Raw genomic sequence first — 22,498 nt, forward strand, 5'->3', positions numbered from 1 at the left:
AATCCACCCCGGAAGCATGAGAAGCACGATCCATCTATGCTCCCGGGGTAAGTGACATGTCTGATTTACTACGTACTTTACGGCTTTCCGGATCCATTTGCTGCGATTGGCAATCGGAGCAGAGCGTTGTTGGATGAGTGGTAGGTCCGATTCGCTATGTGAAGCCTTGCTCGTGAATTCCGTGGGATCTACTCTGTACAATCGATGTCCTTTCCCCCGAATGTGTGAACAAAGAGACGCAACTGGCCGTAAGATGTGAACAGCACCATCCTCAAAACGCAAGTTAGAGACTACTCGTGCAATTAGGTCGTCCGTTCGTTCCGCGCTTATGTGTAAACGTGAAAGGATCCAAGCATGCCAGGAAGCCACAATAGTATCAAGAGCGCAGGGGAACGAAAATGGCCGAGCTTACTGTCCATTTTGAGATTCTTTAACAAGCTTAGCTCATCTAGCTGGGTCGATTTAGAAGGCCTCTATTTTCTCCGCAGTTGTTCTGACGTTGTCAATACATGTCCTTCTGTAGAATGATTCAATTTGTCTTATTCTCAGTTACAACAGCATATTCTGTAAGCATTTCAAGCATTAACCTACAAAGCAGGTCTTGCCATGGGTATAGAATCACGTCTCGTAAGCAGTCAACTAATCGTGAATTTTTCTTGACGTCTATTTGGCTTCGTCTCTTATCTGAAAAGACAACAAATGGTTCAAGCTCAGGCTCTCTTCTTGAATGTAGTTTCCTGAATGGAAATTAGATGAAAATTAATTTAGCACCGTAAATTAGTTTTTCACCAAGATGCTCTAAAAATATATTGTTACATGTAAAATTTTGCGTCCGCTGTTTTTTTTTTCGTCTCGGCAGAACAAGTGTATATTGCCATATGGTTGATATAATAGACAATTTGGCCGTGCGGTTTGACATGGGAGACCTATGTACGAGAGTGAGCATGCACCACGAACGATCTCGACTAGCAGCTTTCTCCAGCCAATGAAAGCCCACATACACTGCTCTACGTGTTTAGGAGTAAAAGACGTCTCTTCTCTGTAGATCCTTAAGCTGTGCAAATCTACTGCTACTTGATTTGCAATCATGTCCTCGGCCACTGAAATTTCTCTAGGCATGACCGAATAGTCGGAAAGTCTCGCAAGCTCTCCGTGCTTCCTTGTTGGCGAATCCATTTCAAACTCATGTCGTTGAATATCCCATTTAGTAGAGACTATGATGTCGGAGGAGGCTGTGAGCAGTCATATGTAATTGCAAGCCACCTAGGCTGCAATTAAATTCTGACCGTATCATGACCATTTAATACTGCTATAGTAATGTACAAAGGATCGTAATAAGCCCTTTCTGCTCAACATTCAAGCGCAATCACCGTCAGGGCTCAGATGGCGTAATGATATTAAACTGTTGTGTATGCCTTCAGCTCTTCGCTTCATACCTTCTCCGTGTACGGCAAGCTCTCCATCACTTATTATGCCATTCCTAGCACAGAGCTCCAGTGGCATCAACACGTGACGTTTCAATGAGATATCTCAAGCTGGACGGATGCTGAATTACTCCTTTTTGAAGATATATTTAATACGAACGAGAAGCCAGAAGATTATTACAAGGATTTCTATTTCAAAGTAATGCCTGCGGCTTTTAAAGCAGGCCCAAGATCCAATGTCGTTTCCAGTGTTTGCGCCTTGAGGGCAGCAGTGAAATAAGGTAGATCTTGTCCATTGGCGGTACTGTTGTTGCCAACAATGCGCACTGGCAACTTCGCATCCTGGTATTGCGTAGTGATCAAGCTCAAAACCATTGTTTGGTTTGCGACCGAAGTCAGGTTGACGAGATTGTCACCGGGCTTTAGAACAAGCTCTGGAAGTGTTGCAACAGCAATCATATTGTTTCCAACGTAGACATTTTGTGTCACCGTGCCCATCTCGATTGTGATAGGGGATGGATTCGGAATGAAAGCCTGTGCTCTCATATTCGTGCCGTCTGCCTCAGCCACTAGACTTATGGATATGTTTTGGATCTCAAATCCTTGGAGATTGTTTAGACCTAAGATGGAGTCAACCAGTCTGAGCTACATTGTTTTAAATTCTAGCGCATACCCTTGGATTCAACAACGTGATTGAAATTTACGGTGGTCTTAGGTAGTCCACCCTCTTTGAGTGGGATTCGACCACGGAGGGCAACTCGATAGGTTTCGCTAGAGAGGACCAGCTGATTGTAGCGCGCAAATTGCTCTTGATCCGTTATGTTCATTTGTTGATTTATGATGCTAGAAAAGGTTGACTCTGCTTTGGCTGCTGGTATTTCAATATAGCCAAAAGGTTTGATGTCGGGCTCTGTGTCTTCTAGAAACAGTGCCGCTTGGAATGAATACAACTGTGGATGATAAGAGCTAGGATTGGTGACAGTCGTATTCATCATGACATGGATTGAATCCGGTTGAGGAAATGTGACGACCTGAGATTCTAGCGTGAGGCTTGCTTCGTTGATCGCCTTTTGCGCGATGTTAGGTATCCCTACGAAGACCCTACGTTTGCTTATGTTAGCGTTGGAGAAGATGAAAATCTCGATGGCGACATACACGCATAAGACAACGACAAGTACGATAACAATTGTCACGGCCACAAGAAGCCACCAGAATCGCTTTAAGAAATGCTTTGCTTTCTGTCCGAACGACCGAGGTGTCGCGGCATTATCTTTGGGACCGACACTCTCGAGCGTCTGCGCTCCAGACTTGCCCTCGTCAGTCGACATTTCGAAGTCTGAAGATTTCGCTGGACAAGAGATAGATGGAAGTGTCGAGGACTTTGCCCAAGGACAATGGAGACTTAGTTTTGATCAGCGGAGCAACAAAGAGGCTGGCCCAAGCGTAGATAAATGCCTTAAAAATAGTCAGTTCAATTCCTTGCACATGTCGGTCGAAAACTCCATTTCTTAATGGCCCACCCGCGTAACGCAGCGACACACGGAGAAGATCTTGGAGGAGTGGAGCTCGGCGACGACGGATGCATGGCAAACGCGAGTCTAGGTCAAAGCGATGTGAATTGGATCTCATGCCGATGCGATGGAACGAGGAGGATCCAATCATGGAATCGAACCATCAAAGGGTTTTGCTCCAAAGTCCGAGCAGAGACCATTGCTACAACCAGGGTTGCCTCGGCTCCTATTCGTGCACATGCGCGCAATCTTGCTTTTGAAACACCGATATATGATACGCACTGGAAGAAAACACTCCCATAAAAGCAACGCCAGAGACGTTTCGAAAACGCCTCACTGCATCCACGACAGGGTTGGAGATGAACGACATCCAGGATGATGTCAATCCAACCTGACATCCGCAGAGCCTCATGTTGGCTGAGATTTCGACTCGAGCATGACGACCGTACTTCGGTCTTCTCACTCGGAGGTTGTGTGCGGTGGCAACCTACGATTCCTGCATGCATCACGGTAAATGCGGGACAGAGGACAACATTTTCGGTCCGGTGACTCTGGGGAGCAAAGCTGGAGAGCCACGGGGGGCGGGGGTAACATGCGGACGTTTTCCTTTGTTGGGTTAAGTGAGGAGCAATCCACACACCGTTCCAGTCGCCAAAATCGTATCAGCGCATTGTTCGGCTGTGTTCCGAGCATGCAATGTGTTTGGTTTAAGGGGAGCAGCGCACACCAAGAACACGACTGCAAACTGTTCGCTCACTTGTCCTTCTTTGCTGATTCATTTGGGTGACACACGGAGAAGCACGGCTACACTTTTCGCAGGTTTTCATTTCACGATGATGCGACCTAAGCCAATCGCGTCCAGTGGCTTTTTGCGCTTCCATTTGATGATTGTGAAAGACAGCCATCAGCGACGCGAAGTGGATGCCAAGCCCAGGTAGACCATCTCCAGTGCCAACGAATGTGGCATTATTGGACCAGCAGTGGGCGCTCCCTTGGCAAGATCTTCAAAAGCGCGACGAACCATGGCGGACTGGATTGGACGGCCAGCGCTAAGGACAAATCAAGGAGGTGGAAAGTTGGAGATGAGAGAGCGACGCCTCTCACGTGATCTCCAGCACGGAAACTAGCCGATTCGGTGGAGCTAATGCCGGAAGGTCTCGAATGGGCTCTCGAGCCGAAATCATTAATCAAAATGCCGTGATCAGAGAAGCTGTCGATCTCAGTGGTTGAAGCATGGCACCAGCAAGAGAACGGTCTGTGCAAAATGATGACGAAGACGATTACATGTCCATGGTAATTGAGGATGTACAGTCGAGGTCGAAAGAAACGAGTATTCAGCGCGCGGCGAGGTTGAAGCGAGAGGTCGGTTAACGTCCCTTGTGTATTGATCAAGTCGCTCAACTGATGTCGCCACAGGGCGAGGCCAGAAGTAGACAGAAGACCAAAGAGGAACGGGAACGGGATGAACGGCTTGCTAGAGAAGCTGCTTTGGCGAGCTCACTTGATGCCTCCAACAAGGGCTTCAAGATCATGACCAAACTGGGATACAAGCCTGGCAGTACGCTGGGCAAGACAGCCGATGCCCGGACTGAACCCATCCATCTTTCCATGAAGGAAGATCGCGGTGGCATCGGCATGGACAGTGAAAAGAAACGAAAAATTCGCGAGGCACTTGAGACAAACGAGCGCCTGGAAAAAAAAGCGAAGACAGACCAAGTCGACTATAGAGAGCGGCTGCAGCAAGAGCGTGAAGAAAAGCGACTGGAGCATCAGGCTCATGCTGCTCAGAGAGTAGCCGAACGGCTGGACACAGAAGCGGAGGAAGAACAAGCTGGTGCAGAGAACTCGAAGCTGCCTTTTGAAAAGCGTCCTTTGAAAAGCATCAATGTGCTCTGGCGAGGATTGGTCAAGGCCCGACGTGAACGCGAGGCTCAGGAGCACATGAAACGTGAAGTGCAGAAGAGTCTGACATATCGTCGCCCAGATTACAATGATAGCGATGAGGACGAAGATGACAGTCGCGCGTTTTCCACGAAGAAAACCGCGACAGAGTTCTTTGAGCAGGACCTGGAGGATGAAGACGAGGAACTGGATGAATTCGACGCGCTCGCGCCCGCAGAGCGCCTGGCAAGGCTTGTTGCATATTTGCGAAGCAAACACTTGTACTGCTTCTGGTGCAAGTCGAAGTACCCAGACGCAGACTTTCTGGGCTGTCCAGGTATTACGGAGGAGGCTCATGAATTATGACCTGTAGTAGAGACCAGCTAAGTCACAAATTAGCTCAATAATGCCAAAGTCTATGCGAAACGTAATGCAACATACACTGCTCTTCAAATCTGAGGATCGTACTCTGCTTGCGCTGAGGAGTCAGGTTTTGCATTCGTCTACTGTCGCCTTTGTGCGTGTACCAATCTCTCCTGGGAACGTTCTACTGAGCACGGACGCGTCCGCCAACGCGGCGTTTGCTACTCGTGTAAGACTCAGCACAGGAATCACCAGAGCTCTTGATCGGCATGGATCACGAAAAGTGCTACGTGTTCTCACACGAGAGACCGGCGAAGCGCAGGCGTGTTGACATCGGAAATGAAGGCTCTGGGTTGGATGCCTCGCTCCCAATGCGGCGGCGATTATACCACGAGCTCTGGCAGGACCAGCAGCGACGCATCGAGGAAGTCATCAAGGCAGCGAATGAGGCCATCCTAGATGAAATATCGTCGTTTGTGGCCGACTCTCGCAGCGACGGCGATGATCTCGGCACCCTCCGAGCTGGCTTTATCTTGGCCGGCCCAAGCATCGCAGCGCACTCCTTCATCTTCGGTCAGATTCAGGAAAGGACTCTTGATCAGCACACCAGCGTCTTCATTCCTATTGCGTCGCACGACAGCGCGAACCTTAAAACCGTGTTGAAGGCAATCGTCAAGATTGGCACGGCACGCAACAGTGTCGACGACGATGATCTCGAGCTCTTGCCGCAAAAGCGGTCTGAACGGAAGCTACTCGACTACGATCTTCAACTCCTACACGAGCGGGTAGAAGAAAATGGCGTTCGTCACGTCGTTGTTGCATTTCGTGATTGTGAAGCGTTCGACAGCGGCGTGCTGTCGGAGGCCATCGAGCTCCTCGCGTAAGTGCGACGTCCTGTTCTGGTGCAAAGAGCTAAACAGAATGGTTAGTCTTTGGTCGAATCGAATTCCTTTCGTTCTGCTGTTTGGCATCGCGACATCTGTGGACAATCTGCAAGAGCGGCTTTCGCAGAACGCCACAAGATGTCTAGTTGGTCAGCAGTTTGATGCAGTTCAACCAGAACAGATAGTAGAAGATGTCTTCGCCACGACTACAGTCACAGGATCGCATAGATTGTGGCTCGGTGCGCAAATTGGAAACATGCTATTACAACGGCATCATGAGAACCTATTGAGCACCCAAGACTTGGTTGACTCATTGCAAGTAAGTTGAGCGGGCCTCTTTAGATATCCAATATACTGAAATGGCTCGTCTGCAGTATGCATACATGTCTCACTTTTACGCGAATCCGCTGAGTGTGTTCCTTTCAAGAGACTTGAGTCTAGATGACATCTCAAAGGAGCACATAGAGGCTGTACGCAACACAACATCATTCCGCAAGTCGGTAGACCAATTTTAGAGAAAGAAAAACATTTGCTGATCATAACAGATTCGCAGAAGCGTCTCTAACAAGTGTCGAAAGCGCCCGGAGCCTTCAGAGGATGCTCGAGTCTGATGATGCTCTGTTGAAACGCCTAACAGATGCCGTACAGGAGCTTGAGAGTGCGCTTACATTCATGGCCCAGACAGTGCAAACAGCGTGCGCAATCAATTCAGAGCTTTCAAAGACCAAACTCACCTCGTCGAGCTTGTATCTAAAGGCAATGTCTGGAAAGCTCCGTGATGATCACACTATACGAGAGTTACTCCTAGCAGTGAAAAAGGCTCCATCAAATATCTTAATTAAGGCTTTGCGTGCCGCGCAAGCGGCAATATCTGCAAACTACGCTGCAAACATTGAGAACCTACTTGGTCAACTCAACGCGCTTGCAAGTGAGGACGGTTCTGGGCAGCCTATGCGAAGCGAGCATGACATTCGAAACGACACGTTGCGAACCACAGTTGTGGCTCAAAAGGTCCAACTCAGTCGCCACAAAGCAAGGTTGTCAGAAAAGGATGAGGCTTACTCTAAAATTGTTTCCCAGTTCCATGATCTCCTAACTCGTATTTTTGAGGAGGTCAGATACCCTTTCGACATGTTGGGACATGAAGCTGTCATCTACGATTTGCGCATGCCTCACCGAGCTGCTCTTACCCCAAAGCCACGGTTTGCAATTGAGAGAGCGTTATCTTCGCCTCACGATTATTTAAATTGCCGCTGCTGCGGTCCTGCTGAGAACGGAGGAAAGAACGGCGAGGCAAGTATTGAATAGACCGTTCTATTGGACCCAAGTCTAATGGTTCTTTCAGGAAGCAATTCTTTCTGCAAGTCTCCCACCGACAGCGCTGCTGTATCGTCTGTACTTAGAATCCGGCGCTCTGATTAATGTAAGCGATTTGTGGTCTGCGTATGCTGCAATCATGGAAGGAGAAGGCGAGAGTGATACGTCAAAGTTGATGTAAGTTTCTTGACTCCCCTCGTGCGATCTTGTCACACCGGCAGGGACATATTCATAGTTCGTGACATGGTTCGGGTAAGGCATTTGGACACTAATTTGATCTGCAACAGGCCTCTGTTCCAGCGAGCGGTCGCGGAGCTGAAATACCTTGGGTTTGTCAAGCCAACAAGGAAAAAGATGGACCATATTACAAAAGTGGCGTGGAAGGGACTTTAACTTCTCCGTGCGATGTATGCATTAAAACAAGTTACACAGTCTATCATGGTTGTCGGTTGCTAAAATACGGGACAGATTCAGCATTGGGGTCCATGACTCGGCATAATGAGTGGTCACATGAGACCTATCTTGAACGATGAATGGATTATATACCGAAGCTATGCAGAGGCGCACTTTTACTATTCTGGCGATTGCAAGGCTCCATTATGACCAGTTATTTTAGTGGTGATAATGCTGCATTGTTGGCCACTGAATCAAGTCTTCGCCGGTGGCGGTGCGGTATCGCATAATGTACCGCATTTTTTGCACGTCCTTGCTTCTTTATCTTCTTTGAATTTGTTGACAGCGTCTTTGATTTGCGTGCCCAAGTCCGTACAATGGAAGCTCGCTTCATGCACCTGTTCACCGCAGTTCTGGCAATACCACCTTAATCTGTCAATAGATCCTGCTGGGCGTGGTTGCTCAAGCACAATGCCAACCGTGTCGGCAAACCTGACTGGATTGTGAGGCGTGTTTGGTGGTAGCAAGAACATCTCTCCTTCGTTGATGAAAATGTCCTTGAAAATACCATCATCAATAACTTTGAGTAGCATTCGGCCTCTGTACTGATAAAACCACTCCGGCGTCTCATTTATGTGATAGTCTGTTCTGGCATTAGGCCCGCCGACAATCTGAGGTTCTCTTTAGCTTCGGAGTTCGATGTGAGATTCAGTAGGATTGCTCTGTACCATTACTGTCATGTGCTCGTTGGTCACGCAGTAGTTATTCACAGGTGGCTTTAACAAATGAGAGTTTTCTTCGAGCCTTACAACCGACATCAGGTGCTCTGCAAAGATGTATGGTGTTTTTTATCTCATTCTTGCTTACCATTTTGGTAGATTCGTTGGATTTGCCAGCGCGTGCCTGCTTGCCGATGTTGATAACGGTGCAGATCGAATACATCTTAGAGGTTGTAGTCTAGAAGCTATTCGGAGGCTTTGCATGGTGTGATTAGATGCGATCTCTTTGACGACGCTATGTCTTGAGATGACAGCAACAGCAACAAGGCGATTCCTTAGTTCCAACTTGGATGTATCATGCTAGAGTGAAATAAATCGTTCTCGGTTCTCGATCTAGTCTTCTTCGAGTGCGATGCAAAGCAAGCTCGGATGCGCCAGGATTTCGTCTCTTGTCTAAGAAACGGTAACTTCCGGCACGAAGATGAAGCGCGCGTCTAGTTCTAGCGCTTATTGCAACACACCTGAACACGTCAAGGTCTCATCCTACAGACGAATAACTCATTATCAACCAAATCATAGAAATGGACCACTCACATCACGATCATTCAGCTCATGCTGCTGTGGACCACGATATGGCCATGTGCAGCATGAATGTAAGTCATTCTCTGTTGGCTTATATGGACAGCGAGTTAAACCTAACAATCACGGCAGATGCTGTTTACTTGGTCCACGAAAAACCTCTGCATCGTCTTCAGAGGCTGGCAGATTACCTCTACATTTTCTCTAATATGGTCTCTTCTTGCCATTGTTGCCCTCGGTGCCGGTTACGAAGCCTTACGCAATATTACAAGACAGTACGAGATAAGAGTTGCGGAACGATTGGAGAACATGCCTCGTAAGTCTCTCTCATGCAGGAAAAAGGCCTTTGGAGCTGCCTTAGCTAAGTATACCGTCTTAAAGACGGCGTGGTTACAGAATCAAGCTCATTGCTTGCGCCAGGGAAGTCGAGGGCACATGTGGAGCAATCAACCAAGATTGTGAAAGCGTTTTTGTATGCGCTTCAGGTCTTTTATTCATTTTTTATCATGTGAGCTGTGACTCTTAAAGCTCAACTCGTGGTTTTTGACACTTCCAGGCTTTTATTCATGACATACAATGGTTGGATCATGATCGCGGTAGCGGTCGGCGCGTTCGTCGGATATCTGCTCTTCAGCCCGGGACCGGCGACCAAAACAGTGGCTTGTCATTAGCGGATGAAACTCTGAATATCGAAAACTAGGCATGACTAATGTAGAACAGTTTGAAGGCATCTCATAATTCATGCTTTTCAGTCCTGATCAGATGAAACGTAGATTTGCTCTTTATGGGAACGGCGCTTACGAGGTCATCCCAATTCGATGTAAAACAAATGCGACTGTACCCAGTAGATGTCAAAATCGCTTAACATTGATGACACTTGGCTGCGACGCGTAATATACTACATGGAAAAAGGAAGTCTCCTGAATCGCCTAGTATTTTTATGAATATTACTCCTCAGCCTCCTCTTGATGCTCATCCTCGTCCATAGCCTCTGCAGCGTCGACCTCAAAGGTCGGCGCTTGGTCAACGCCAAAGTAGCTGTCGCACATAAGGAACAACGTCAGCTCCTGCTTGCCCGGATGCTGGGGTGTGAACTCGACTTTCGTCGTCAACGTTCTTCCAATCGTCACTCTTTTGATACCGTACAAACTCTTTGTACCTTCATTGCCAACCACAAGCCACCAATTCTCTGTCTTGTCCATTGGATAGAAAGGTGCGTGCACAAGCGGGTTGAGCTCATCGTCCTCATCTAACTGTCGTTCGATGTTTACTTGTATGAATGATGACTCGCCAACAGTAACATTCTCCTTGTTCAAAACTTCAAAGGACATTTCCAAGCTTGGGTAGCGATTATTTGTGAACTCGGCAGCGGCAGCGAGCTGCTCATTGTTGAAGCCAAGTGCTTCAATCAGCTTGCTGTAATCCTTGTTCTCTTCGGGATCCATGGCTTCCATGAAACTGTAGACATCCTCTACTCCGAACTTGTTTGCAGCTTCAATAGCTGACTCATCGAAATGTGGAATCTGTTTGAGAGGACTGTCGCGATCCCACATAGCTTGCACACACATTTGGCTCATCTCCATTGCGTTCATGGCATTAAGATGACCTTCTGAAGAAAGAACATCCACTGATGCAGAAAGAATGTTCAAAATCTTCCTCAACACCAATTCTTGATCTTTAGCAAGATCAATAGGTAGCGCCATTCGCGAGAAATGTGCTTGAAGGAGTACAAAAGCTTTGAAATGAGGCGAATCAAACCTTGGCTCGGACATCTTGACAGGCACACGGTCATAGATGCGCTGTAAAATATGTTCTTCGTGCCGTCTGATCTGAATAGCATCAAACTCTTCAGCTGCCGACACAATCTCGAGAAGACCCTTAAGTTTCGTCTTCGCTCCGAGTGAAAGTACAAGAGTGCCAATCGTGCTAAAGCTAATATTGTAGTATGCTGCAATGCGGCACGCATTGAGAGGTGTGATCGAGTCATCGTCCTCGTCAAGTTCGATGATCTTTGATTCTACTAGGCTCTGGAGGGTCTCCTCGATAGTGTTGCTGAGCCAGGTGTTCAGCGAATCGTTATCCACAACACCATTTGTACCTTGCAATCGGTAATAGGATGGGTTAGCCAGCAGTCGGCGATATAGGTAGAGGTAAGTCGTGTAGTCAACGGCATCCTGTGTTGAGCTAATAATGCCTGCCGCAATCTCAGCAGTGAAGACGTTGGCCAAGGTGCCGGTGTCCATTTGAGATTCTAGAGGAAGAGCTTCTTCGAGAAATTTCCTGTAATACTCGCGCTTGGTCGATTGCAACATCAAGACTGCTTTTGAGCGCTTGTTTTTGTCACCAATCAATGCTCTACCCAGCATTTGCAGAATTTCCGAGAGACTATAGTCCACATAACGATGTTCTCGTCCTTCGAAGAATTGAGCACCCATGATTACAACCAGGTGTGCTGTAGACTGAATTTCCCAGCAACAGTCTCGACTAACAATAAGTACCTGAACCGCTCCTTGCCTGTACAGAGCTTCAACAGCACGTTTGTCGAAAGAATCGAGAGCCTCATGGAAGTAGGCTATACCGTGGGTGAGAGATTCGGCAAGTGCATTCTCATTGATACGATCCAGAATAGGCTGGATTTGTTCAATATCAGTATTGAGGAACCTATCCTCGTCTCCGTCAGCAACACAGGCCGAGAGCAGGTCTATCGCAGTCTGTCGGGCTTGCTTGCGAGATGGGACGAATATTAAAGCCGGCTGATCTGGAGAATGCTGCAGTACAGCTTGATAGGTTGGCTTTGCCATGGCCAGCATCATGGATGGCATATGTGGTATGGAGAAAGTTTGAAGATGCAACTGAAGTGGTACAGCTCTTACGGAAGGCGCGAAATTGAAAATGTTCTTTTTCGAGCTGATGCCTAGCCATTCGCCGAGGTCGCGTGCGTTAGATAGGGAGACAGCTAAGCCAATGATTCTGAGTGAACTCTCCAGTTGCAGAGACATTGCGTGCATTCGAGACACCACTGCTTCATAGATGTAACCCTCGCTATTACCAAGCAAATGTAGATCATCTGCAATGACCAACTCGATTGCTTGAACATCCTTCCTTCGCTGCCACATTCGTGTGAGAGCGTCCGCATGGGTGGGCGTAGCCAGGATGACATCGGCTTGTTTGAGAAGCCTCAAGTCTGCAACCTGATCTCCTGTGAGTTTGACGATGTCTTTGCCCCCACGTAAGCCGCTCAAACGCCTGGACCAATCTTTCAGTAAGGCTTCGACTTGGGCTTCGTGTGGAGCAAGATAAAGAACCTTGCCAGGATCTTCCTTTAACCAATGCCTAAGGATTGCAAACTCGGCCAGAGTCGTCTTGCCTATACCAGTTGAAGCACCAACAAAGACGCTGTCATCGGTTGTATACAAGGCCTGGAAAGTTTGCGTTTGGACTCTGTTGAACTTCTCGAAGTGCTGATAGAGTGCTTGGTATTCGGGAAGCTTCAACGCTCCTATAGGCAGAGGCTGCAGATCAAGCAGAGGAGTATGCGCGGGGAAACGCTCGGGCAGGATAATGTGTCCGTTAAGGGGGATTGCCACCCGCGTTTCTGATCCGATCCAACGGTCCGAGATTAGAGAGACGAAGTATTGAGGATCAAGAGGTTCACGCAGGGGGACCGTGAATTCGACGAAATGCACCATTTCATCAGCCTCACGGCCCACAACGTACTCTCGTCTGACTAGGAACTGATCGTGGAACAGAATTTCCTCGCCATCGCAGTCTTCACAGATAAGCCAGAACTGCTCTCCACTGCCATTAAGGTCATCATTCCAAACCCAATTTGGCGTGATTTCCAAGGATATCTTCAGCATCGATCGCGTAATAGGTACAGCTGATGCTTCCACACTCAATCGAGGAAATTGTTCAACAAGGGAGCAGATATTTTTCCCTTCTCGCGGCATTCCCAGCAGCTCGCCCATTCGCGGGGGATCAAGATCAAAATAACTTGTCCAGGGAACATTCATTCGCTCGGCCTTCTGGATGACAGATTGAGGGCATCTGGGAAACTGTCGGAGCGGCGTCATGACATTGGGCCACATCCTCTTCTCCGCCGCTTGACAAAGCTGTAAAACAACTCGGCTTGTTGATGCCCAACCCCGTTTGAGACAGATTTCAAAAATCGCTCGAAGGATACGTCCGGCAGACTGTGTAACATATACAAGATCTGCCATGAGAGCCAAGCCTTCGAGCTTCAGGCGTGATATGTACGCTTGGAACAAGACATTGATCTTTGCTTGTGGTTCGTCCAAAGTCTCTTTGACAGGAATTGGAACTCTTCCGAGAAGTTTAGCCAACTCAAGTTTCTCGTCCTGGCGAACGGGTATGAACTGGAACTCTGATGACAGAGCGAAAATTCTGATTATCTCGATTGTTGTCATTGATGGCTGCAGCTGTTGAAGATACGTCTGCATTGAGTTGTGTGTGATGTAGTAGTGACTTGCGACCCTACCAAGCTCAGTCGAGGCAATGCTGCCAGTCTTGACATCGTACTTGGCGAGACCGCATTTCTCTAAGACACTGGCAGCAGAATGGATGAGATCAACTCTGAATTGGTCAAGTGCATCATCATCCTGATAATCCGGCCCAACACTGTACAGACCCGGAGAACGAAGGGCTCGTACGTAGTAGTATGAGTACGCCAACCAGTCTGCACCTTCATCCCGAGTTCGTACATTTCCGAGGACAATTTCAGCATTTAGGTTGTCGACCAATTTAGACATAAGTTGGGACTCAATAGGCAACTGCTGATTCATAAGAGACAAATAGTATTGCAACTCACTCTGGTTTGTGATTAGAATGGCTTCGCCATAAGTGTCGAACTGTGGTCGTCCGGCTCGTCCAAACATCTGCAAAAGATCCTGGGGGCTCAGCTCAACCCAGCTACCCTTCTCAGGAGAGTAGACTTGAGTCCCCTTGATCACGACAGTATGCGCTGGTAAGTTGACACCCCATGCCAAAGTAGCTGTCGCAATAAGGATTTTGACACTTCCTTCTGCATACAGATCCTCAACTGTCGTGCGATCTACCCGATTCATGCCAGCATGATGGATTGCTATGCCGTAAGGCAAGAGATCCTTTAGGTCAGCATTCGCAGCACTCTCTGCCTCAGACTTAAGGATCTCTCGGCTTGCTGCATCTTGTCGTAGAATTTGTTGAATTGTTTCCTTTTCAAGGGCAGTATCTCGAATATATTTCGCTGTCTTCGCCGTCTCTTTTCGAGAATGAACAAAAATGAGGATCTGATTACCTGCGCCAACGTGATCAAGCGTCTTTTGGTAGCATATCTCATTCATCGTCTTCAATTGCTTTATGGCCTTCTTGTCCGATACTCCAATGAACTCTTGCTTAAGAGGTACAGGCCTGTAGGAGCCGTCAAAGTGGAATAGTCCTTTGCTAGGATCGACTCTCAGAAATGAGGCCACGTCGCGGTAGTTTGGTAGTGTTGCAGAGAGCCCAATAATTCTGACGTGCTCACCAGTCATGTCCTCTTTACGTGTCATTCTTGCAACTATGCTCTCGATTACAGGTCCACGATCATCGTGAAGTAAGTGAATCTCGTCGATGATAACGAGTCGTACAAGATTCGTGTAGCTTGTGTCCGAAGCCTTGCGAGTAACGACATCCCACTTCTCGGGAGTAGTAACAATTATCTGGGTATCAGCGATTTGCGATTTAGTCAGCTGGCGATCGCCAGTAAGTTCCGAGACTTTGATGCCATAGGGCTCAAGCCTCTTGCCAAAATTGCCTGTTTGTTCGGCCACAAGCGCTTTGAGCGGCGAGATGTACACAATCTTGAACGCATCAAGGTCAATGGCTCCAGAAACTTCATCTCTATGTTTTCCGATCTCTCTCAAAATCGTAAGCATAGCAACATTTGTCTTCCCCGAACCAGTGGGTGCGCATATGAGCATGTTCCCATCGTCATTGAATGCGGAAGGAAAACACTTGCTTTGTATACGATTAAGCTTTGGTGCTGTACCAAAGCCTATGCGCGCCCAGTCTGGCAATGCTTGCGTCGTGGGAATCTCGGTGACCTGATCAGAGGATGCTCGCTTTGGCGCTGGAACATGAATTTCCTCCCATCCCTTGAAAGTACCTGGTACGTGCGTTAGTACTGTGTGACTAGATATCTGTGACGAGAATCTAAACATACGTTTCGTTGAACCAGGTGGAAGTTTGACGTTTGGATTTGTCATTAGATGATTGCCTTGCTCAAAGGCATAATTTTCGAGATTTAGCAAACGTTTGGGCTGGAGGTTCTCATTTGATCGCGCAGGCTCCGCGCCATCAGTGCTCAGCTGCCCACCTTTAATGTCGAGGTCCATTAGGTCGCCTTTGAACTTCATCTGACCATCGGTACCATTTGATGCAATATCGGTCTCCCTCGTCAGAAGCTCTTTCAGAATAGCAGCATGTCCAGCAGCTCTCATTTCTCTTTCTACTGCCTGTCTTTCCTTGGCATCCGCTGCCTTGCGCCATCGAGTCACCCAAAGCACACGATCTCGGTTGAGTACAAGTAGTCCGGTCAGATCAGGGCATTCAAAATCGAAAAGTTCCATGAGCTCGTTCTCGATTTCTCTGAGCGGCTTTTCTTCGCCATCTTCACCCAAACCTTCTAGTATCTCGAAGGCTGCTTTCGTTTTCTCTGACTGCTCATGAGCATCTTTGTATTCTTTGCCAATTTGCCGTGACAACCAGTACTCATCGATTTCATAAGCCGGAATAATACCAACTTCTTTTGCATCTAGCTCATCAATAGGTTTCGAGCCAATGACCATTTCACCTTCTTCGTCGACTTCGGCAGGCTTCGTTTCAACATCTTCTTCGGCCGCAGCTTCTCCAGGAGCTTCATCATCAGATGCATCGCCTTGCTCTCTGACTTCAAAGGTCTGTTCATCCTCGTCTTCTTCGCCGAATTGCACAGCAACGCCTTGCCTATCGTCAAGATCATTATCTGCTCCATCAGCTTCATCCATCTCCTCATCTTCATCAGAGGCTTGATAGTCCGTGATCTTTTTCCCTAAATTGACTAACTCGTTGAATTCTTTGCTTCCCATGGAAGAGCCGAGTATGTCTTCTATCTCTTTCTTACGATCGAAGTCTTTTAAATCGTCGTCCTTTAGGTATTCAAGCACAGCATCGGCGGCACTTCGCGTGACAGAAGCTGGGACATCTCCTAAATGCCGAGCAACGATCGTGGTAATCAAGTTGAAGACTTCCCGTGTCTGAGGTGTTCGTGGCTTGTATCTCAATCCTTCAATGTCCAAATCCAATGCTGCTCCTGAGCCCTGTCTAACAGCCCCACGATTCTTCGTCTGCTGCCTCAACACGTCTGCGCCATCGTTCAGGCTTCCGCGCTCAATATTGAGCTCTGTCCGCGGACGCTTCGACTTTGGTGCCTGGTCTCTTGATGTCCTCGAGCCCATATCTCTAATGTTTATTCTCCCTGCCAAGGACTCCGGATCTCCAGTAGGTTCGTCTTTACTCCTGTTGATAAACCGTCTATCTGCCTGCAAGACCAAGTTGGACATGGCAGCATACTTGTACTGCCCAAGCTTGTTGTCGGCCGCATTGGGGCCTTGCCCTCCCTTGGGCCCTTTTGGTGGCATATCGAAGGAGATTTCTGGATGAGAGAAGGCTTGGGTGTGGAGGAAGCGAATGTGGATATAACGGCGGGAGACTCAAGTTCAAGGCACCTACACCACACGATCTAAGCGATCGCTGTCGCCGTCAGAGTTGAGGGCGAACAAATCGTCTTAAATGTGACGAAGCCTCCTTCGCGGCACAAGCGAAGCAATTGTAACTCAGCGATCGAGAGTAGAAGGCGTGGGTGGCGGGATTATTGCGCGCGCAGAGTCAACTTCAACTTTTTTTGACGAGCTTCATACTCGCCTTTGTGCCTTCTTGCCTCAGCCTCGATGATCACGTGAATTGCTGGCTGGCTTTGTAAAACATTTCGAATTTTCGTTCGAGCGAAAAGGCCCCCAAGATAGATTACGGCTTTCTGATGGCGGAATGAAAGTTCTGCAGACATTACACTGTTCGAAAAGAATAAGGAAAGCGGCAACGCCCACCAGTATATAATCCGTAGAACAAGAACTACTTCATATCGCGAGGGTCCAAGATAATCTACGGATCTTCGTCGTCGGGGTATAACTGAAAATTCGGTTTGAAATTCAAAGCTAAACTACCATTCTCATTTTCAGCTTGTCGGTTTTCACAATCTCATCCTTCATTGCCTCCAATTCCTCCGTATCCCAATTGACAGAGATGTATCTACCGGAGAGCCAAGGTCGTCTTTCGGAAGTTAGCCACGTCAGAAAACCTCCGCACAACCCAACATCATCGGACAGAACTTTCACAGTATTAGTTTGAATTTCCAAAGATTCAGTTTGAACTTACTTTGCTCCCATATATCACCTTTTTCATTGCTATGACCTTGTGTCTGCGGCGTAAGTACCGCACCTGGATGAACGGCGTATGCCAAAATCCCGTCTTTCTCATAATGATCATTATGAATAAGCTCAGCCATCCGATTGTTCGCAATTTTGCTCAAGATGTATGCTTCTGAAACTAGCATGCTATCGGTCGAATGCGCAGCCATTGATGTGATAACGATGAAGGTCTTTGCTCCATCCCTGGTATCCCTGAGTAAAGGTACGAAATATTTTGCCGTCCGTCGGCTACCAGTCAGGTTTACATCAATTACACGCTCGAAGTCGTCATCCTCCACAACACCTTGTGGAATCTTTCTCCGTCCGTCTGACTCAATCAGATACTTCGAAATAATGCCTGCATTGGCAACAACGACGTCTACGCGACCAAACGTCGCCTTTACATCTTCAGACAGCTTCTTGACGTCTGAATCCTTCCTCGTGTCGCAGATATTAGTGATAACTTTCACTTTGGGGTTGATACTCTCCAGCTCAGCCTTCAATTTATCCAGGTCTGACTGCGTATTGGAAGATATGGAAATCCCGCCTGCGCCAGCTTTCACATATGCCACTGCTATGGCGTAACCGAGTCCTTTCCCTGCTCCTGTGACCACAACGGTGAAATGGCTTGGAAGCTTGATGTTGTTTGGGTCAGTTGGGCCTTCGGCTTTATTGTGAATCCGTTTAGTAAACTGCATCCCAGCGTGAGCAGGAGCCGAATAAGTTGATAGTTCAGACATGCTTCCTTCGTGTACGTATCATTCAGCTACTTCATGAAGAGAAATACTATAGACGAGCGCGCAGGAAGCCCATTTCAAGACCAACGGTCAGTCTCGCAAGGTGGTGCCCCTCACTCTACGTCCGAGAATGGGACCGAAATATACCGAACTAGAGCATCACCCGCACACCTCCAAGAAATCGATTAGTGAACCCTTCGAAACACGTTCTGTCACCTTGATGCCTCAAGTTGATGAATTCCACACACTGGGCAAACCCTACATTTTTAATGTGATGGTGTTTCGTAACAACAGTAAAAGACTGAGTTATGGGAGGAATAGGTAACCATAAGGTATTTGTCCTTGCCACCCATACTAAGCTGAGAACAATTAAAAAGCTCTCAGCGAGTTTATAATAATGTATTTCTTCGATTCTATCTGGAAAAAAAGGAGTCTGCACACTTTCTATGAATCCAGCGAATCATCTTTCTGAGCAGCAAAATTTGTGCTCCAAGCTAATCTCTAACTCAACCAATATAATCTCACCTAAGCGGTGCTTCAGTTAATTAACTTCAGGTATCTAATTCTTGTCTATCCTTTCACATTTAGCTAGAGTATCTCTACCCTTCCTTGTTTTCTTCAGCAACTCTCGTTGGCCTACATGCCGCGCAATCATGCCAAATGTCAAAATCGTGGTGATGTTCCTGTGTGCGCATAAGCTAGCTGTTAAAAAGGGCGTTCAACGTCATCTTCATCGACTATAGTTATCTCTTCCTTGGATTTTTACTCCATCTCTCGTCTGTTAACTGCAGATAGAACCATTCCCCCATCTGCTCCGATTCTCTTCGTTGCTACTTGACGTTCTGCGCTCGAATTCCTCTTGGGGCGAAACCGACTTTTCCGACAGCTTTCTAATCTGTTTAGTGCCCATGTAAGTTGTTTGATATAGTCCCAGCTCTCTTTCTAGCCTATATCACGGCAATATCGAGCTGTTTATTAGTGAAAAAAAGCACGAATGCCCAAAGGCAGATTTACGCTTCATGGCTCCCTGGGATGATTTTTCGTTACAAAGCAGCTTCAGCACTTTGGCCCCTATGCCGATGTTTACAGCTTTTGGCAAAATGAAAATTTAAAGCAATAGCTTAATCTGAGGGCAATCTGGAGCTTGCATTGTATATCATGTTTATCAAGTTGAGATTGGACTGCCGTTTGCACGAGGGCAGAAATTGAAGCCCAGTAGTTCTATTTAGGGTCCTTGTTCAATTTTCCGTGAATGTAGTTATCGAACTGACTAGCAAAAAGTCATTTTCTAAGACCTGAGCTTAGAGAACACAAGTAATACTGATTTACGGCAAGGTAAAGAAAGTTCGGCAGCGAAGAACTGGTGTGACTTAAAAAAGGGCATTTACACTGGCATCAAGTACCGATGCTGATTGGCTAGGATTGGATGCGGCATCTAGAACTAGCTCGGACCCACTATAACTTTTCGCAGAAGTAGACGAGGCATGCACGAAACATAGAGAACTTCTACTACCCCCAAGCAGCGCTCCTGCGTGACTTCAAAATGAAAGCAAAACGTGCAAAACAATATCGCAAGCTCATGCAGCAGTATGCATTTTCCTTTGGGATACGTGAGCCCTACCAAGTGCTCCTTGACGCCGCTATTATCCAAGATGCGGACCGCTTTGCAATGGATCTTGTGAAGGGCCTTGAGCGCACGTTATGCGGCAAAGTCAAACCCAGTAAGTATACGCTGAAGGCTTCCAAGAACCATATGTTCATTTCCGACAGTGATCACGCAATGCTGTATGCGACACCTTTACAATTCCACGCCGAAGAACGAGGCCCTCATAGAACAAGCGAAAACCTTTGAAAGGCGGAGGTGCAATCACCATTTGCTCGAAGAGCCGTTGAGCACACTGAAGTGTCTTTCATCCGTGGTGGATCCGAAAGAACAAAATGTCAACAAACATCACTACGTGATTGCTAGTCAAGACGAGGATGTGCGCGCAAAGATGAGAAGCATACCCGGAGTACCGCAAATCTACATCAAAAGAAGCATCATGATTCTAGAGCCCATGGCTGGTGCATCAGAGGATGTCAGATCTCGTAGCGAGAGGAGCAAGTTCAAATTAGGCATTTCGAGAATGAGCGGGAGAGGCAGCGTACTTGGCAAACGAAGCAGGGAAAGCGACGAGGATGGCATAGAGAACAGAGGCAGCAATGGCGAAGTATCGACTGGTATGGACTCTCACAGCGAACCTGAAAGAAAGAAGAAAAGAAGAGGCCCCAAAGGGCCAAACCCTTTAAGTGTGAAGAAACCGAAAGTTCGAGAGCCACGCGAGAAGGCAAGCGGCAACAAATTACAACCAAGTCGGAATTCAACGCAACCTGTCGAAGGCGATGGTGTCAAGAAGAAGCGGAAACGGAAACATAAGGAAAAATCGACTGCAGCTGGTGCAGAAGCTGTTATCGATGACGCGAACAACTCCGATGGTTGAGCTGTAGCTCTGCTTATTTTCAATGTCGGAACTCTATACAATGACCAAGTCCTGGTCTTATGTGGCTCATTTATAGACTCTACCCATATCAGGAAGAATAACCTCCAAATGCGGTGAGGTGCAGGCTACTTGAAGGCATCGTGACTTTGCTGCCCATTTTCAGGAGAGTGATGCTTGTTGCACAACTCCCGCACGAGATAATCATACCTTCTTGCCCTGAGCAAGCAAATCCGACACTTTTGGAGGAAGTACCAGAGCGCTCTGGTCGTTGCGTTTGAAGAACTCGGCGATGACCTCCGCCGTGCGATCAGGAAGATCTTCTTGAATGAAATGGCCAGCAGCAGGAAACACCTGTAGCTGAAATTTACCTAGACGTATTTTAGTCATGTGCCTCACATGTTGATGTAAAACCACAGCGAACCTTGCATCTGTCCTATCATCAATTCCTTGTCTAACCTGTCGGTTCCTGCGAGCAACAATAGCTTCGCACCCCTCCCGCTGAGAAACTTCTTGCTCATTCCGTCGAACCAGTTCTGCCAGTAGGCCTCAGTTCTACTTAAGTCCGTCCGCCACTTCCACCTTCCTGCTCCGTCGTCAATCAAGAGGCTGGGCACGCTCGCCTTTGCGCTATCGATGTTTCGTAGAGTTCTAGATCGAATGTGCCATGTGATTGCCTGATCTAGAGACGTGAATAACGAAGGCCGAGACGCCAAATACGAATTCATGCTTTTAAGGGCATCCATTGCCGAGCCTTCGACTACGTCTAAAACAGAATATCCTAGCAATTTAGAGCGCAGATCTGACGGGCAGTTTGAGGCGAGGTGGGTGACAACCGCGCCGCCTAACGAGTGGCCGACAAGGAGCAGCCGTGGAAGAACTGCCCACGATTGTTTGGAAGCGGTGAGAAGGATCATGCGGTGCAGGTCCGAAGACAATTTTGCGATGGACAGATCATCGTCGATTTCGCCCGTGTCTGTGTAGACGACGCTCCCGTGCTCTCGCGCTTCAACCGCAAGTATCCCAGCCTCAGGTAGCAACCGCTTCAATTCGACAGCAAACAATGCGAACGACATCGCGCTCGACCCAGCCCCATGATGTAGCACAATCAAAGGTGCCTTATCTGTTGCCGGGGGTGAAAAATAGGCATGATACTTTGCATTCGTGTCTTCAAGCCATAGCTCCTGTGCGAAGAAGTCCGACCAGGGTAGGACAACCGCAGGCTTGTACGGTCCAGATGGAACAACAGTGCCAGTCGAAGACATGGACGAGGCTGAACTCGAATCGCCGTCATCCTCGGGCCCTCCAGTCCGTCCGTCCTCGAACAATGGGGGCTCTGGTAGTAGCGAGGTGAGCTTCGATTTTGCAAAGTTCCGCGCAAGATCTGACATCGCAGCTAAATGCACTCTTCAAGACGGATAGGTAACACGGAAGACTTAGCTAGCCTGGCTAATTCGATTTGGAAAAGTCACATGTCAGATCTGAACTAAATGGCTGGATACCTTTAGACGTTTGTGGGTGGGATGTACAATGTGGCGTATTCTCTCCGATCCTTGCCAGCGAGCCAAAGAACGCGTGGGGCTAGATGGGAGCTGGATGCTTCATCACATAAGCCAGGCAGCTTTGCTTGCGTGCCAAGTAGACGATAATGCAGAAATTCCTGCAAATCGAGTTGAAATTCCTGCGGATTCGATCTACCGTGGCTAGCGGATGAACTAGACTGACCGATC

At 47.7% G+C, this 22,498-nt stretch overlaps 9 protein-coding genes across 10 annotated transcripts; 4 read left to right on the top strand and 5 right to left on the bottom strand.

Moving 5' to 3' along the window:
- Positions 1-943: 943 nt before the first annotated feature.
- On the bottom strand, positions 944-3,073 carry PV09_04954 (uncharacterized protein). The gene is made up of 3 exons (XM_016358397.1): positions 2,580-3,073; positions 2,098-2,525; positions 944-2,044 (listed from the first exon to the last, which is right to left on the bottom strand). Exons 1-3 carry the CDS (start codon positions 2,750-2,752, stop codon positions 1,614-1,616), a joined length of 1,032 nt encoding a protein of 343 aa, XP_016214015.1. The 5' UTR covers positions 2,753-3,073; the 3' UTR covers positions 944-1,613.
- Positions 3,074-3,688: 615 nt separating this feature from the next.
- PV09_04955 (uncharacterized protein) lies at positions 3,689-5,262 on the top strand. The gene is made up of 2 exons (XM_016358398.1): positions 3,689-4,297; positions 4,352-5,262. The coding sequence occupies exons 1-2, from the start codon at positions 4,169-4,171 to the stop codon at positions 5,180-5,182; spliced, it is 960 nt and encodes a 319-aa protein (XP_016214016.1). The 5' UTR covers positions 3,689-4,168; the 3' UTR covers positions 5,183-5,262.
- A 118-nt stretch (positions 5,263-5,380) lies between these two features.
- Positions 5,381-8,109, top strand: PV09_04956. Of its 2 annotated transcripts, XM_016358400.1 has the most exons (7): positions 5,381-6,059; positions 6,109-6,382; positions 6,438-6,559; positions 6,609-7,356; positions 7,409-7,557; positions 7,668-7,787; positions 7,849-8,109. In XM_016358400.1, exons 1-6 carry the CDS (start codon positions 5,449-5,451, stop codon positions 7,771-7,773), a joined length of 2,010 nt encoding a protein of 669 aa, XP_016214018.1. In that variant the 5' UTR covers positions 5,381-5,448; the 3' UTR covers positions 7,774-7,787; positions 7,849-8,109. The 2 variants fall into 2 exon arrangements, with proteins under 2 accessions (XP_016214018.1, XP_016214017.1); XM_016358399.1 differs by having other exon boundaries at positions 7,668-8,109.
- Positions 7,769-8,921, bottom strand: PV09_04957 (3-hydroxyanthranilate 3,4-dioxygenase). Its single transcript, XM_016358401.1, has 3 exons — positions 8,641-8,921; positions 8,502-8,577; positions 7,769-8,444 (listed from the first exon to the last, which is right to left on the bottom strand). Exons 1-3 carry the CDS (start codon positions 8,754-8,756, stop codon positions 8,028-8,030), a joined length of 609 nt encoding a protein of 202 aa, XP_016214019.1. The 5' UTR covers positions 8,757-8,921; the 3' UTR covers positions 7,769-8,027.
- Positions 8,922-8,976: 55 nt separating this feature from the next.
- Positions 8,977-10,034, top strand: PV09_04958 (uncharacterized protein). Its single transcript, XM_016358402.1, has 4 exons — positions 8,977-9,145; positions 9,204-9,387; positions 9,453-9,579; positions 9,628-10,034. The coding sequence occupies exons 1-4, from the start codon at positions 9,074-9,076 to the stop codon at positions 9,740-9,742; spliced, it is 498 nt and encodes a 165-aa protein (XP_016214020.1). The 5' UTR covers positions 8,977-9,073; the 3' UTR covers positions 9,743-10,034.
- Positions 9,797-16,961, bottom strand: PV09_04959 (uncharacterized protein). Its single transcript, XM_016358403.1, has 2 exons — positions 15,274-16,961; positions 9,797-15,216 (listed from the first exon to the last, which is right to left on the bottom strand). The coding sequence occupies exons 1-2, from the start codon at positions 16,727-16,729 to the stop codon at positions 10,019-10,021; spliced, it is 6,654 nt and encodes a 2,217-aa protein (XP_016214021.1). The 5' UTR covers positions 16,730-16,961; the 3' UTR covers positions 9,797-10,018.
- A 306-nt stretch (positions 16,962-17,267) lies between these two features.
- PV09_04960 (uncharacterized protein) lies at positions 17,268-18,397 on the bottom strand. The gene is made up of 2 exons (XM_016358404.1): positions 17,523-18,397; positions 17,268-17,475 (listed from the first exon to the last, which is right to left on the bottom strand). The coding sequence occupies exons 1-2, from the start codon at positions 18,292-18,294 to the stop codon at positions 17,303-17,305; spliced, it is 945 nt and encodes a 314-aa protein (XP_016214022.1). The 5' UTR covers positions 18,295-18,397; the 3' UTR covers positions 17,268-17,302.
- A 1,412-nt stretch (positions 18,398-19,809) lies between these two features.
- Positions 19,810-21,192, top strand: PV09_04961 (uncharacterized protein). Its single transcript, XM_016358405.1, has 2 exons — positions 19,810-20,012; positions 20,062-21,192. The coding sequence occupies exons 1-2, from the start codon at positions 19,835-19,837 to the stop codon at positions 20,769-20,771; spliced, it is 888 nt and encodes a 295-aa protein (XP_016214023.1). The 5' UTR covers positions 19,810-19,834; the 3' UTR covers positions 20,772-21,192.
- Positions 20,752-22,430, bottom strand: PV09_04962 (uncharacterized protein). Its single transcript, XM_016358406.1, has 2 exons — positions 21,193-22,430; positions 20,752-21,139 (listed from the first exon to the last, which is right to left on the bottom strand). The coding sequence occupies exons 1-2, from the start codon at positions 22,157-22,159 to the stop codon at positions 20,973-20,975; spliced, it is 1,134 nt and encodes a 377-aa protein (XP_016214024.1). The 5' UTR covers positions 22,160-22,430; the 3' UTR covers positions 20,752-20,972.
- Between the last annotated feature and the right edge of the window lie 68 nt (positions 22,431-22,498).

This window comes from Verruconis gallopava (assembly GCF_000836295.1).
Source record: "Verruconis gallopava strain CBS 43764 unplaced genomic scaffold supercont1.14, whole genome shotgun sequence".
Taxonomy (NCBI): Eukaryota; Fungi; Ascomycota; class Dothideomycetes; order Venturiales; family Sympoventuriaceae; genus Verruconis; species Verruconis gallopava.